This window comes from Geotrypetes seraphini, chromosome 13, assembly GCF_902459505.1.
Source record: "Geotrypetes seraphini chromosome 13, aGeoSer1.1, whole genome shotgun sequence".
Lineage (NCBI taxonomy): Eukaryota > Metazoa > Chordata > Amphibia > Gymnophiona > Dermophiidae > Geotrypetes > Geotrypetes seraphini.
The window spans coordinates 56,070,949-56,086,960 of NC_047096.1; the positions used below are offsets into that span (position 1 = coordinate 56,070,949).

Consider the following 16,012-nt stretch of genomic DNA (forward strand, 5'->3'; position numbering starts at 1 on the left):
TTATCTAATCAGTGCATCCTGTATTCCCATTTCACTTCATCTGGATTATCATCTCATCAGTGCATCCTGTGTTCCCATCTCATTAGTGCATGCTGTGTGCTCATCTCATCAGTGCATCCTGTGTGCTCATCTCATCAGTGCATCCTGTATTCCCATTTCAGTTCATCCGGATTATCATCTCATCAGTGCATCCTGTGTTCGCATCTCATCAGTGCATCCTGTGTTCCCATTTCAGTGCATCCGGATTTCCATCTCATCAGTGCATCCTGTGTGCTCATCTCATCAGTGCATCCTGTGTTCCCATCTCATCAGTGCATCCTGTGTTCCCATCTCATCAGTGCATCCTGTATTCCCATTTCAGTTCATCCGGATTATCATCTCATCAGTGCATCCTGTGTTCCTTTTTCAGTGAATCCGGATTGTCATGTCATCCGTGCATCCTGTGTTCCCATTTCAGGGCATCCAGAATATCATCTCATCAGTGCATCCTGTATTCCCATTTCAGTTCATGTGGATTATCATCTCATCAGTGCATTATGTGTTCCCATCTCATCAGTGCATCCTGTGTGCTCATGTCATCAGTGCATCCTGTATTCCCATTTCAGTGCATCCGGATTATCATCTCATTAGTGCATCCTGTGTGCTCATGTCATCAGTGCATCCTGTGTTCCCATTTCATTGTATCCGGATTGCCATCTCATTAGTGCATCCTGTGTGCTCATCTCATCAGTGCATCCTGAATTCCCATTTCAGTTCATCCGGATTATCATCTCATCAGTGCATCCTGTGTGCTCATCTCATCAGTGCATCCGGATTATCATCTCATCAGTGCATCCTGTGTGCTCATCTCATCAGTGCATCCGGATTATCATCTCAGCAGTGAATCCTGTGTTCCCATTTCAGTGCCTCCGGATTGTGATCTCATCAGTGCATCCTGTGTGCCCATCTTATCAGTTGCATCCTGTGTTCCCATCTCATCAGTGCATCCTGTGTGCTCATCTCATCAGTGCATCCTGTGTTCCCATTTCAGTGCATCCGGATTGCCATCTCATCAGTGCATCCTGTGTTCCCATTTAAGTGCATCCGGATTGCCATCTCATCAGTGCATCCTGTGTGCTCATCTCATCAGTGCATCCTGTGTTCCCATCTCATCAGTGCATCCTGTGTTCCCATTTCAGTGCATCCGGATTATCATCTCATCAGTGCATCCTGTGTTCCCATTTCAGTGCATCCGGATTTCCATCTCATCAGTGCATCCTGTGTTCCCATTTCAGTGCATCCGGATTTCCATCTCATCAGTGCATCCTGTGTGCTCATCTCATCAGTGCATCCTGTGTTCCCATTTCAGTGCATCCGGATTGTCATCTCATCAGTGCATCCTGTGTGCTCATCTCATCAGTGCATCCTGTGTTCCCATTTCAGTTCATCCGGATTATCATCTCATCAGTGCATCCTGTGTTCCCATCTCATCAGTTCATCCTTTGTGTTCATCTCATCAGTGCATTCTGTGTTCCCATTTGAGTGCCTCCGGATTGTCATCTCATCAGTACATCCCCATTTTAGTGCATCCGGATTATCATCTCATCAGTGCATCCTGTGTTCCCATTTCAGTGCATCTGGATTGCCATCTTATCAGTGCATCCTGTGTGCTAATGTCATCAGTGCATCCAGTGTTCCCATTTCAGTGCATCGGATTGCCATCTCATCAGTGTAGCCTGTGTGCTCATCTCATCAGTGCATCCTGTGTTTCCATTTCAGTGCCTCCGGATTGTGATCTCATCAGTGCATCCTGTGTGCTCATCTCATCAGTGCATCCTGTGTTCCCATTTCAGTGCCTCCGGATTGTCATCTCATCAGTGCATCCTGTATTCCCATTTCATTTCATCCGGATTATCATCTCATCCGTGGATCATGTGTTCCCATCTCATCAGTGGTTCCTATGTGCTCATCTCATCAGTGTATCCTGTAATCCCATTTCAGTTCATCTGGATTATCATCTCATCAGTGCATCCTGTGTTCCCATTTCATTAGTGCATGCTGTGTGCTCATCTCATCAGTGCATCCTGTATTCCCATTTCAGTTCATCCGGATTATCATCTCATCAGTGCATCATGTGTTCCCATCTCATCAGTGCATCCTGTGTGTTCATCTCATCAGTGCATCCTGTGTTTCTTTTTCAGTGAATCCGGATAGCCATCTCATCAGTTCATCCTTTGTGCCCATCTTATCAGTGCATCCTGTGTTCCCATTTCAGTGCATCCGGATTTCCATCTCATCAGTGCATCCTGTGTTCCCATTTCAGTGCATCCGGATTATCAGCTCATCAGTGCATCCTGTGTGCTCATCTTATCAATGCATCCTGTATTCCCATTTCAGTTCATCCAGATTATCATCTCATCAGTGCATCCTGTGGGTTCATCTCATCAGTGCATCCTGTGTTCCTTTTTCAGTGAATCCGGATTACCATCTCATGAGTGCATCCTGTGTTATCATCTCATCAGTGCATCCTGTATTCCCATTTCAGTTCATCCGGATTATCATCTCATCAGTGCATCCTGTGGGTTCATCTCATCAGTGCATCCTGTGTTCCTTTTTCAGTGAATCCGGATTACCATCTCATGAGTGCATCCTGTGTTATCATCTCATCAGTGCATCCTGTATTCCCATTTCAGTTCATCCGGATTATCATCTCATCAGTGCATCCTGTGTGTTCATCTCATCAGTGCATCCTGTGTTCCCATTTCAGTGCCTCCGGATTGTCATCTGATCAGTGCATCCTGTATTCCCATCTAAGCAGTGCATCGTTTGTGCTTCTTATTAGTGCATCCTGTATTCCCATTTCACTTCATCCGGATTATTATCTAATCAGTGCATCCTGTATTCCCATTTCACTTCATCCGGATTATTATCTAATCAGTGCATCCTGTGTTCCTATTTTAGGGCATCCAGAATATCATCTCATCAGTGCATCCTGTGTGCTCATCTCATCAGTGCATCCTGTGTGCTCATCTCATCAGTGCATCTTGTATTCCCATTTCAGTTCATCCGGATTATCATCTCATCAATGCATCCTGTATTCCCATTTCAGTTCATCCGGATTATTATCTAATCAGTGCATCCTGTATTCCCATTTCATTTCATCCGGATTATTATCTCATCAGTGCATCCTGTGTTCCTATTTCAGGGTATCCAGAATATCATCTCATCAGTGCATCCTGTGTGCTCATCTCATCAGTGCATCCTGTGTTCCCATTTCAGTGCATTTGGATTGGCATCTTATCAGTGCATCCTGCGTTCCCATCTCATCAGTGCATCCTGTATTCCCATTTCAGTTCATCCAGATTATCATCTCATCAAGTGCATCCTGTGTACTCATCTCATCAGTGTATCCTGGGTTCCCATTTCAGTGCCTCCGGATTGTCATCTCATCAGTGCATCCTGTATTCCCATTTCAGTTCATCCGGATTATCATCTCATCCGTGGATCCTGTGTTCCCATCTCATCAGTGCATCCTGTGTCCCTTCTCATGAGTGCATCCTGTGTTACCATTTCAGTGCATCCGGATTGCCATCTCATCAGTGCATCCTGTGTTTCCATTTCAGTGCCTCCGGGTTATCATCTCATTAGTACATCCTGTGTTCCCATTTCAGGGCATCCAGAATATCAATCATCTCATCAGTGTATCCTGTGTTCCCATCTCATTAGTGCATCCTGTGTGCTCATCTCATCAGACCAAAAACTGCAGGCTTTGTACACGGTGCAGGCAAACTTTATTGGTGTCAAATAAATCTTTATGTAAAAACCTTTTACCAGGCAAAGGACCTTTTACCAGGCTGCCTAAATGTGGATATTTAATTTTAATGGCACTTAATCAGAGATTGCTACTGAATATTCACACAGACTGCTGAACTAAAAAAGTGGGCAGGTTAGAGACGGTGCTGGGCGCAGCACTAGGGAAGAGCCCCAGGTTATGTGTGTGTCAGCAATATTCCGGGACAATGAATTTATTAAAAATATATATAAAGAACTGATACATATACAACATATACACAAAAATATGGCCTAACAAAAGAGTCTTTTAATTCTTTTTGTGACGGACCCCAACACGGTTTGTGTTTTGGCTATAAAAGCCTTCCTCAGGGGTATATAATTGTAGCCCAGTAGATGGCGCCAAGGTACAGGAACTAAAATTGAAAAGGAATACTCTTAATGTCCTGTTAGGAGCCTGCTGCTCAATGTGGTTCCAAGTGTGAAAAAGAAAAACACTGCAAGTTTCCACCTGAGCCGTGATGCCATTCGGCTCAAGAGGAAGCTCGCAGCGTTTTTCTTTTCCACCTGAATATCAGGCCTGCACCTGCATAACCATTTTTTTAAACAGTTCTAGAGCCCCCAAAGTAAAAAAAATAAAAAAGAATTTGGAAAGGTTATATCATCTTCACTTTTGGATTTGCCTGGCACATGTGTAAAAAATCTGAACTTATTGCACAACTCTTGTGTGCAACTTCCCAATGTTCAATGCTAACAGCATGCATAAAATTTGCATTTTATGAGTGTTCAGCATTGGGAGGTTTTTTTGCTCTGCTGTTCTTGTGTTATTTCCTGGCAATGTTCCATAAAAATACTAGAGTTTTGAGTATTGGTTGCTTTTCAACATACGAGGGGGTGCTGGAAAGTTCTTATTTGTGCAGCAAATATCAATTGTAAGAGAGAAAAAGGTCTCAGAAACCGGCTCAGATATTGAATGGAATATACCTCTGAGACTTATCGGTTACCAATTTCTATCATTGACCTTTCACACATAGTGAACATAAGAACATAAGCAATGCCTCCGCTGGGTCAGACCTGAGGTCCATCATGCCCAGCAGTCCGCTCACGCGGCAGCCCAACAGGTCCAGGACCTGTGCAGTAATCCTCTATTTATACCCTTCTATCCCCTTTTCCAGCAGGAAACTGTCCAATCCTTTCTTAAACCCCAGTACCGTACTCTGCCCTATTACGTTCTCTGGAAGCGCATTCCAGGTGTCCACCACACGTTGGGTAAAGAAGAACTTCCTAGCATTTGTTTTGAATTTGTCCCCTTTCAACTTTTCCGAATGCCCTCTTGTTCTTTTATTTTATGAAAGTTTGAAGAATCTGTCCCTCTCTACTCTCTCTATGCCCTTCATGATCTTGTAAGTCTCTATCATATCCCCTCTAAGTCTCCTCTTCTCCAGGGAAAAGAGACCCAGTTTCTCCAATCTCTCATCATATGAAAGGTTTTCCATCCCTTTTATCAGACGTGTCGCTCTCCTCTGAACCCTCTCGAGTAACACCATATCCTTCTTAAGGTATGGCGACCAATATTGGACGCAGTATTCCAGATGCGGGCGCACCATCGCCCGATACAACGGCAGGATAACTTCTTTCGTTCTGGTTGTAATACCCTTCTTGATTATACCTAGCATTCTATTCGCTCTCTTAGCGGCCGCTGTGCACTGTGCATGTCCGCCCAATCGAGTGCAGTTGTCCCTCCTCCTCTCCGAGGCACAGGATCTCCTTCGCCTGCAGGCGGTGGAACCGGTCCCCCAAAATCAAAGGGGCCAAGGGTTTTACTCCCGATACTTCCTGGTACCGAAGAAGACGGGAGACCTGCGCCCAATTCTGGACTTAAGGCGCCTGAACAAGTTTCTGGTGCGGGAAAAGTTTTGGATGCTTTCCCTTCCGATCCTTTACCCCCTGATCAACGAGGGCGATTGGCTTTGCTCCCTCGATATGAAGGAGGCCTACACCCATGTTCCGGTGCACCCTGCTTGTCGCAGATTCCTGCGCTTCCAAGTGGGGGACCTCCATTTACAATACCGGGTCCTCCCCTTCGGCCTGTCCTCGTCCCCCCGAGTCTTCACGAAGTGCCTCGTAATGGTCGCGGCTGCCTTGCGCTCCCAGGGTCTGCAAGTGTTCCCCTACCTGAACGATTGGTTGATCAAAGCCCCGACCAGGGAGGGGGTTATCTTAGTGACCCGACAGACTATTACTTCTCTTCAGGGTCTGGGTTTCGATGTAAACTTTCCAAAATCCCAGCTGTGCCCCTCTCAGTCCTTACAATTCATCGGGGCTGTGCTGGACACGGTCCGTCTTCGTTCCTTCCTCCCTCCTCAGCGTCGGGAGGTGTTGGTAAATCTGAGCCGACAAGTCTCGAGAGCGACCTCGGTCTCGGCACGACAAATGATGATGCTCCTCGGCTTCCCCACTTGCTCGCCTTCATCTGCGGTTACCACAGTGGACTTTGGCCTCACAATGGCGTCAGGATCGAGACTCGATCAACCGCCACGTGACAGTGACTCATTCCTTGCAACGATTGCTCCGTTGGTGGGCAGACTCTTCGAATCTTTCCAGGGGTTTGCTTTTTCTCGCCCCTCCACACCACAAGGTCCTAACCACGGACTCGTCGGAGTATGCTTGGGGGGCTCATGTAGACGGTCTCCGCACTCAAGGTCTGTGGTCCACAGAGGATCGTTGCTGCCACATCAACGTGCTGGAGCTCCGGGCCATTTACCTTGCCGCGGTGGCCTTCCAACACCTGCTTCGCGACCGGGTAGTTCTCGTCCGCACGGACAACCAGGTGGCGATGTACTACGTAAACAAGCAAGGAGGGACGGGGTCATGGTCCCTCTGCCAAGAGGATTTACGGCTCTGGGAGTGGGCGGTCTCCCAAAACATTTCCCTTCGAGCGGTTTACATACAGGGAGAGCAAAACTGCCTGGCGGACAGGCTCAGCCGCCTCCTCCAGCCACACGAGTGGTCCCTGCATTCTCAGGTCCTGCGACAGGTGTTCGACACGTGGGGGACTCCCCAGATAGATCTGTTCGCCTCCCCCGACAATCAAAGACTGCCTCTCTTCTGTTCAAGGATATACTCCCCGGACCGTCTCGAGGCCGATGCCTTCCTCCTCGATTGGGAGGGGAAATTCCTCTATGCGTTCCCACCGTTTCCTCTGATTCTGAGGACGCTGGATCATTTGAAATCGGTGAGGGCCACTCTGATCTTGATTGCTCCTCGATGGCCCCGCCAGCCTTGGTTTTCCCTACTACTTCAACTCAGTGTCAGGGAACCTCTACTTCTGCTTGTATTTCCCTCTCTGCTATCTCAGAGTCGGGGTTCACTGTTACATCCCAATCTTCAGTCTCTTCATCTAACTGCTTGGTTTCTTTCCCCTTGACTTCTTCCCCTGTGTCTCAGTCGGTCAGGGAGGTGCTGGAGGCTTCTCGGAAAGTCTCGACCAGACTCTGCTATTCCCAGAAGTGGACTAGATTTTCGTCCTGGTGCTCCTCTCATCGCCAGGACCCGGTGTCGATCCCGGTGCCCTTGGTTCTGGAGTATTTGCTTCATTTGTCTCACTCTGGCCTAAAGACCAATTCCATTCGAGTACATCTTAGTGCAATTGCGGCTTTTCATCAGCCCTTGGATGGGTAGGCTCTTTCACTCCATCCCTTGGTCTCTCGCTTCATGAAAGGTCTTTTGAATGTTCATCCTCCTCTCAAACCGCCTCCTGTGGTTTGGGATCTGAATGTGGTTCTGGCCCGACTCATGAAACCTCTGTTTGAGCCTATGGATCTTAAATTTCTCACTTGGAAAGTGATCTTCCTACTTGCCCTCACGTCTGCTCGAAGAGTTAGTGAGCTGCAAGCCTTGGTGGCGGACCCACCGTTCACTGTATTCCATCATGACAAGGTGGTCCTCCGCACTCACCCTAAGTTTTTACCTAAGGTGGTGTCTGATTTTCATCTCAACCAGTCCATTTTGCCGGTGTTTTTCCCCAAACCCCACTCTCATCCTGGAGAGGTGGCGCTCCACACTCTTGACTGCAAGAGGGCGTTGGCTTTTTACCTTCAACGCACTCACGCTCATCGGACGGTCCCCCAATTGTTTTTGTCCTTTGACCTTAACAGATTGGGGCGTCCAGTATCCAAGCGCACCCTGTCCAACTGGTTGGCTGCTTGTATTTCTTTCTGCTACGCTCAGGCTGGTCTCGCGCTGCATGGTTGAGTTACGGGACATAAAGTCCAAGCTATGGCAGCTTCGATAGCCTTCCTCAGGTCTACGCCGATTGAGGATATTGCAAGGCTGCCACGTGGTCTTCGGTTCATACTTTCACCTCTCACTACTGCCTGGATACACTGTCCAGAAGCGATGGCCGGTTCGGCCAATCGGTGTTACGTAATCTGTTTTCTTAAATTGCCAACTTCCCTCCACCCCTTCGTTATTAGCTTGGAGGTCACCCACATGTGAGAATATCATGCCTGCTTGTCTTGGGATAAAGCACAGTTACTTACCGTAACAGGTGTTATCCAGGGACAGCAGGCATATATTGTCACAACCCGCCCACCTCCCCGGGGTTGGCTTCTTTGCTGGATATGTGAACTGGAGACCACGAGGAGGGGATGCGCCATCTAGTGGAGCAGGAGGCACACATGCGTGGTGCAGCACAGCAAGCTTGAATCTTCAATCAAGTTTGCTTGAAATGCTGTCCGCATCGGGGCTCCGTAGATGACGTCACCGACATGTGAGAATATATGCCTGCTGTCCCTGGATAACACCTGTTATGGTAAGTAACTGTGCTTTGCGGAGACAGGGCGGAAATGTGTTTTTTTATTTCGGTCTTAGTAGTTTGCCAGTCTACAAAATAATTATTTTATTTCTGCCGGTCCACAGGTGTAAAAAGGTTGAAAAACACTGTTCTAGACCAGTGTTCTTCAACCACCGGTCTGTGGACTGGTGCCGGTCCACAGAAATTTGCTGCCGGTCCACATGGCCGGCCCATGCATCTGCTGCCTGTATTTTGCACTGTTCAGGAAGAAATGCATTTCTTTTTCTCTGGGGTTGTACTGCATGCAGAGTCTTGCATCTTCGGGTTTGTTTGTATATATTAGTACTTTTAGTTTTTGGTCCTGTATTTGCAAAGAGGTTATCTGTTTTCTGGTAGGAATGAATGCTGAGAAGCATACAGTGTGCTTTGTGTAGTTTTTTTTATTGATGCAAGAAACAAATGTAATCACAAATGGCAAATTTAGGAATATAGCTTTGTGTAGTTTAATTTTGTGGTTAACCATTATGTGTTAATAAGATTATATTGTGTATATATATGAAAAATGAATGGAAAAATTGTGTTATAATTAGAACTATTATGGGGGCAGGGTCTGGGGCGGAGATGGTCAGGATCTATCCCACAACTTGGCTCGGTGTTCTTCAACTGCCGGTCTGCGGACCTGTCCACAAAATAATTATTTTATTTCCACCGGTCCATAGGTGTAAAAAGGTTGAAGAACACTATTTAGACTTTAAAAAAACTAACTTTGTTCAAATGGGAGTTTAGGTCCAGCTCCATTGAAGCCCTGCTCTCTGCTGCCCCGAATCTCTGCTGCCTGTCGCCCCGAATCTCTCCTGCCCTTCCCTGCACTGTCAGCTTGTGGTTTTAACCCGCAGGTTTAAAGCGGGTTAAAACCATGGCCTTGCTAGGCTACAAAGTAAAAAAAAAAGTAAAAAGCTTAAAAAAAAAAAAGTTGCAGCTCCGACTGGTCTTATTTAGAAGCATGTGCACACCAGCGATCCGTGCCGGAAAATCACCCCATCTGCATATTAGAGAGGTCCTGATTGGGCAGGTTTGTGAATCTAGCCCATAGTGTGTCCTTGCACACACACAGAGCTAAATGAGACAGATGTGGAATGAGCTGGAGGGGAAAGGAACAAGATCTTGCAGATTACTTCTTTTTAATTAGGTGTGCTTTAATACTAAGGAAGACTTCACTCGGTAGAACTTCTTATAGGGAGATCTCCTAGATTTAAATGGAAAAATAGCGGCCCTGCAAGATAGACGTCCAGCACTGATCTTCTCGCCCAATCCAGCCAAAAGAGGGGCTGCAGCGATCCTCCTCGTCCCAGTGGGGGGCATCAGTACGTCAGCAGATCCACCCATTCCAGCATTGGCGCCGGGAAGGCAGGGCAGGAGGACATCGGAAAGTCTGGGGACAGGACAGCTCACACGCGCTCTTCTTCATCATCGAGACGTGGCGCGAGCACCCGCCGTCTGCAGTAGAGACCATCTCACCTGCGAGGGGGGAGTGCGGAGCTGGCGCGAGCTTCCCCTCTTCGGTGGCAAGAGCGCGTGGAGCTGGCGCGAGTTCTGTGGAAATCCTGTGCTGACTGACACCATGTCCTGGAATTAGCTGTGAGGAACTGGGAGAGAGTGAAAAAAACAAAAACCAACCCTAAAAGAAAACTATGGGACAACCCCTCTTTTACCTCGTCTTTCTAGCCTGGGTTAAGATCCTGCTCCTTACAAACTTATGTGTGGCGGGTAAGTGAAATTGGACACATTATTATTAGTATTATTTGGGGGGGGGGGGGGGTGGAGTTGTGTGAGACAGAAGCTTGGCACGGGCCGGGTGTTGGGGCTGGTCCTGCCCATCTGCATTGCGGCTTCACTGGCAACTTCCAACCTTGACGGGAGAAACTAAGTTTATGCCGGAGCACTTTTTCATTGCATCCTCGCAGTCCTGCGCTGCAATGCAGTACTGAGCCTCCGGCAAATAATCCCAACTCCCCACTGAATCCCTCTTCGTTTAAACCAGCACACCGTTTTTCTAAAATACGAGATCAATTGAGGGCAGTGCAAAAATTTGACTTTGTGATGAGGAATTTGATGCAATCCCACTTGAAATGCTACGAGTTGGGTGACCTGAGACGGTCTGGTTTAGGTAGCTGAGGATTTAGGGAAGGTCTTTGAGTATTTACAGGATTCCAATGTCATGCTCATATTTGCACGGATGATGTTTAATATATTAATCTATTTCAATTCTTAATTTATTTCCGCAGATTCTTTTCAGGGTGTGATAACTTCTAAGTGATACCTGTGCTGTGTTAAGTTTTTATTAGCCTGTGAATAGGTTGGAAGGGTGGGCTGCTGCCTCGCATGGTAGGAATGGCATTATACTGCAAGAGTAGCACTAAACTTGATCTGATAACCTTGTTTGTTCTAGTTTTGCATCACCTTGCCAGTCTTTGGCCTTTTCTTTGGGGCTTTTAAAATAGAGTAGTAGCTCATAGGAAGTCTAAGCTGTTCTGTCTTGGCTTTTGTGTTATTGTACATAACTATTTAAAAATAGGGTGTATTTACTGAAGTGACTTAATAGCTGTTTTATTTATTTTCAGGAAATGATCTCTGTATCTGAGATTTTAAGTACAAGTTCTGCTATATTTTTAGGCATACATATATTTACTTGGCTATGGTATTACAAATGTCTTGGCTATGGTATTACCAGTCTCTGCCAGGTTTTTCCTACTTCTACAGATTTCTGATTCTGCTGGCCTTGCAATCAGAAAGAAACCCTGAATCCTCTTTTCTCCTGTACATTGGGTAGCATGGCTTGTGGAGTGCAGAATTTTTGTCTGTTCACCTGGCAGTTATTTTCTATTTAATAACTAAAAACAGTTAAAAAAAATAGATGATCTACATTTTTTGACTACCATGTGGGAGCTAAGACCTCTTTCATCAGGTCAGGACAGAGTGAAATAAAGATGAATCAGAAAATCATTCCAATGATAGTCTCTAGAAAACAAGTGAGAAGAGAGGCACGGATGGATGATCAGAGGGTGACAATGCATATAGAATTTGATGGTTTATAATGCCTTCAAGTTTTGATTATGCTTGCAGTTCTGGCATTGAGAAAGAGGAAGAGTGGTGGGGAATCATGGCACTGGCTTCTGCTGCCCTGCCCAGCTGGTGGGGCCTGGGATTCCTGCCAGCAATGCTTCTTCATTTGATGGCTGTGCTTGCACTGCATTTGGTGGGGCTTGGGCTCAAGCTGGTCGCACTGCTCTGCCCACCAGCTCTGCTCTGTTGGTGGGGGACAAAGTGCAGCATGTTTCCATTTCCCCTCCCCCCCATTTTGGCATAGTCATTCTAGATTCTTGCTGAGGTGGTCTAATTTATTTGCTAATTTTATTTATTTTATCATTTATACTACTTTACCCTTGGTTTAGAATGTGGAATAAAATAAGAGTCGACCATTTTCAATGCATATGGAAGCAGATTCCAAAGGGATGGACCCCTACAGGAAAATACTTGTGACAGGGCAGTCATCAGCCTAATACCCCCTAGAACCTGTAGCAAGGCCTAACCAGAAGACTGCAAATTGCATTTAGGAATATAATGATCATCTGGAGAATACAAATAAGGAGACATCTTTTTACAGATAATTTTGAATATCATAAATAGTTCTTGCACTTAGCTTACAACATTTCAGTAGTAACTCAAGACAATTTACATTCAGGCACAGTAGGTATTTCTCTGTCCCCAGAGGGCTTACACTCTTGGGGGCCCTTTTTCTAAAGCTTAGCATGCACTAACACCCAGGTTTCTATATATGATGTCAAAAACTGCATGTGCAACATCTTAATTAATGAGCCGTTAGCTAGCAATATTTGAGCACTAGCAACCTATTATAGCAGTTAATTGTCTCCAATTAGGATTTATGTGCATATTTTGCTAAGCGCTATTTTACAAAGATCCACACAGTGCGCAACTCAAAAGGGGTATGGCCATGGACGGAGCATGGTCAGATCATGGTCAATCGCTAAAAATGTGCGCAGGATTTACACTAGGTTTTAGTTGGTGTAAATGCTCGCATCCAAAGTTAGGTGCAGAAATCAGATTTAAGGGCTATTCTATAAATGGTGCGCAACTTGGCATGCCATTTATAGAATAGTGCTCGGCATGGATTTATTTTGGTTCCCATATTTGGGCACCATTTACTGAATCTAGACCTAAGGCACATCCTATTTTAGACCAGTGGGCCATATGGCACTTAGCACATGCTCTTTAGCTGAGTTTAGTAAAAGAACCTCTAAATTTCTATCTCAGGCAATGGAGGGTTAAGAGGGAAATTCTATAAATTACATTACATTAGTGATTTCTATCCTTGCGCAAAAATTAGCAAATCAAAAAAACACTGTAAATCCAATAACAAAATAATGAAGATACAGTGTCTCATAGGTGGCCCGGCACTGTTCAATATTAGACTACCATTAAAGTGGAGAAAAAGCCTCAAAAACAGTTGTTGGCAGCTTTACTAGTGAGGAAGGGCCCTCGGTCCCACATGAAGTGGAACTCTTATTAACTAACTGATGTCAAGACTATATGCAGGTGAGTCTGACCTTGGTGCCAGGAAAGAAGGTAGAAGCGCTGATAAAAACCGCATCATTGATCACCTTGACGGACATGATCTGATGAGGACCAGCCAGCATGGCTTCAGCAAGGGAAGATCTTGCTTGACGAACTTGCTGCACTTCTTCGAGGGAGTAAACAAACAGATAGACAAGGACAAGCTGGTCGACATTGTATATTTGGATTTTCAGAAGGCTTATGACAAGGTTTCGCATGAATGACTACTTCGAAAAATTGCGAGCCATGGAATCAAGGGCGAAATCCTCATGTGGATTAAAAACTGATTGGCGGATAGGAAACAGAATTGGGGGTAAATGGACAATACTCGAACTGGAAAAGTGTCACGCTTGGAGTGCCACAGGGTTCGGTGCTTGGGCCCCTATTTATAAATGACCTGGAAGTTGGTACGACGAGCGAAGTGATTAAATTTGCGGATGATACGAAGTTATTCAGAGTGATGAAGACGCAGAAGGATTGCGAAGACCTTCAACGTGACATAAACACGCTCGAGAAATGGGCTGCTACATGGCAAATGAGGTTTAACGTAGATAAGTGTAAGGTGATGCATGTCGGTAACAAAAATCTTATTCACAAATACAAGATGTCTGGTGCGGTACTCGGAGAGACCTCCCAGGAAAGAGACCTGGGAGTACTGGTTGACAAGTCAATGAAACCGTCAGCGCAATGCGTGGGAGTGGTGAAAAGAATGCTAGTAATGATTAAGAAGGGGATCACAAACAGATCAGAGAAGGTTTTCATGCCGCTGTACCGGGCCATGGTACGCCCCCAACTGGAATACTGCATCCAGCACTGGTTGCCGTACAAGAAGAAGTACATGGTACTACTCGAAATGGTCCAGAGAAGAGCGACTAAAATGGTTAAAGGGCTGGAGGAGCTGCTGTATAGTGAGAGATTAGAGAAACTGGGCTTCTTCTCCCTTGAAAAGCGGTGACTGAGAGGGAACATGATTGAAACATTCAAGAAAATAACTGTTCTAGACTTTTAAAAAACTAACTTTGTTCTGATGGGAGTTTACGTCCAGCTCCATTGAAGCACTGCTCTCTGCACGCCCTGCTCTCTGCTGCCTCGAATTAGAGAATAACATGGGGAAAAAATCTGTCCCCGTCAATGCCCCGTCCCCGGCCCACCGTCCCATCACCGCCATTCCCTTCACCGCCTCATCACCTCTCAGATACAGAGATAATTTCCTGAAAATAAACAGCTATTAAGTCACCTCAGTAAATACACCCTATTTTTAAATAGTTATGTACAATAACACAAAAGCTAAGACATCGCCTTCACCGCCCCGTCACCGTCCCTGCAGCATCCATATAAGCCTCAGTACTGCAATATTTAGCTTATTCCTTCCTTATAAATCAAAGTTCTGACTGCTGAACTAGAGAAAGAGATGGTCAGCTGGCTGGGCTTTGTTTATAAATTTTTATCAACACAACTAATATACTACTTTATCCTTCAGGAAGCTCAAGCTCTGCTTTGTCTCCGTGCCATCGAACCAGTTCCTTTGGAACAGCAGAACAGGGGATTTTACTCCTGTTACTTCCTTGTTCTGAAGACAACGGGCGATCTGTGACCCATTCTGGATCTCAGGGCTCTAAACAAATTTTTAGTCAAAGAAAAATTTCAAATGTTGTCCCTGGCGTCCTTTTATCCCCTTCTGGATCAGAACGATACTCATATTCCCATTCATCCAGCCTACCGCCAATATCTCAGATTTCGGGTAGGGAATCTGCATTATCAATTCAGAGTGCTGCCCTTTGGCCTGGCTTCATCTCCCAGAGTGTTCACCAAGTGCCTGGTAGTGGTAGCAACAGCTCTACTGAACCATGGTCCTCAGGTATTTTCCTACCTAGACGACTGGCTCATCAAAGATTCAACATCTCAGGTGGTTCCTACAAAGTTTGGGATTCGAAATCAGCTTTCCCAAATCACAACTTCAGCCTTCTCAGAATATACAATTCATCGGAGCTGTTCTAGACACTATCCAACTCAAAGCATTCCTTCCGCAACAACGTCTGGAAGCTCTCCTTCAACTCTGTCATGCAGTGTCTTCCCGCTCTTCTACCTCAGCGAGACACATGATGGTACTATTAGGTCACATGGCCTCCACAGTATATGTGATTCCTTTTGCCAGACTTCACCTCAGAATTCCTCAGTGGACCCTGGCATCTCAGTGGATGCAGGCTTGCGACCCACTTTCTCGACACATTGCAGTCACTCCTTCGTTGAGACAATCTCTCCGCTGGTGGATGCTCTCTTCCAATCTCTCCAGAGGATTACTGTTTCAAACACCCCCTCATCAGAAGGTCCTCACAACAGATTCCTCGACCTACGCTTGAGGCGCTCATCTTGATGGTCTCCGTACTCAAGGCCACTGGGCCAGTACAGTTCATCAGTGCCACATCAATCTGTTGGAACTCAGAGCAATCTTCAATGCTCTTAAAGCTTTTCAACATCTTCATGACCAGGTGGTCCTCATTTGGACAGACAACCAAGTCGCCATGTACTATGTCAACAAACAGGGAGGGACAGGATCTTCCTCCCTTTGACAAGAAACTCTGAAGGTTTGGACCTGGGCAAACTATCACAACACCTTCCTCAAAGTTGTCTACATTCAAGGGGCGAACAATTGCTTGGTTGGATGGAGGGAAGTTGGCAATTTAAGCAAATAGATTTCGCAATACCGATTGGCCGAACCGGCCATCGCTTCTGGACAGGGAGTCCAGACAGTAGTGGGAGGTGAAGGTATGAACCGAAGACCACGTGGCAGCCTTGCAGATTTCCTCGATAGGTGTG

The 16,012-nt window shown here is 46.0% G+C and overlaps 1 protein-coding gene across 2 annotated transcripts in view; it reads left to right on the forward strand.

Annotated features, from left to right (window-relative positions):
* Nucleotides 1-9,726: 9,726 nt before the first annotated feature.
* CNTNAP1 (contactin associated protein 1) overlaps nt 9,727-16,012 on the forward strand; it is a 412,393-nt gene continuing 406,107 nt past the window's right edge. For both annotated transcript variants that reach the window (XR_004536808.1, XM_033918597.1), the window contains exon 1: nt 9,727-10,330. Coding sequence is in view for 1 of the 2 variants with exons in the window: in XM_033918597.1 (XP_033774488.1) it covers nt 10,255-10,330 (76 nt within the window). In the remaining variant the exon portion in view is untranslated. The remainder of the gene's footprint in view (nt 10,331-16,012) is intronic.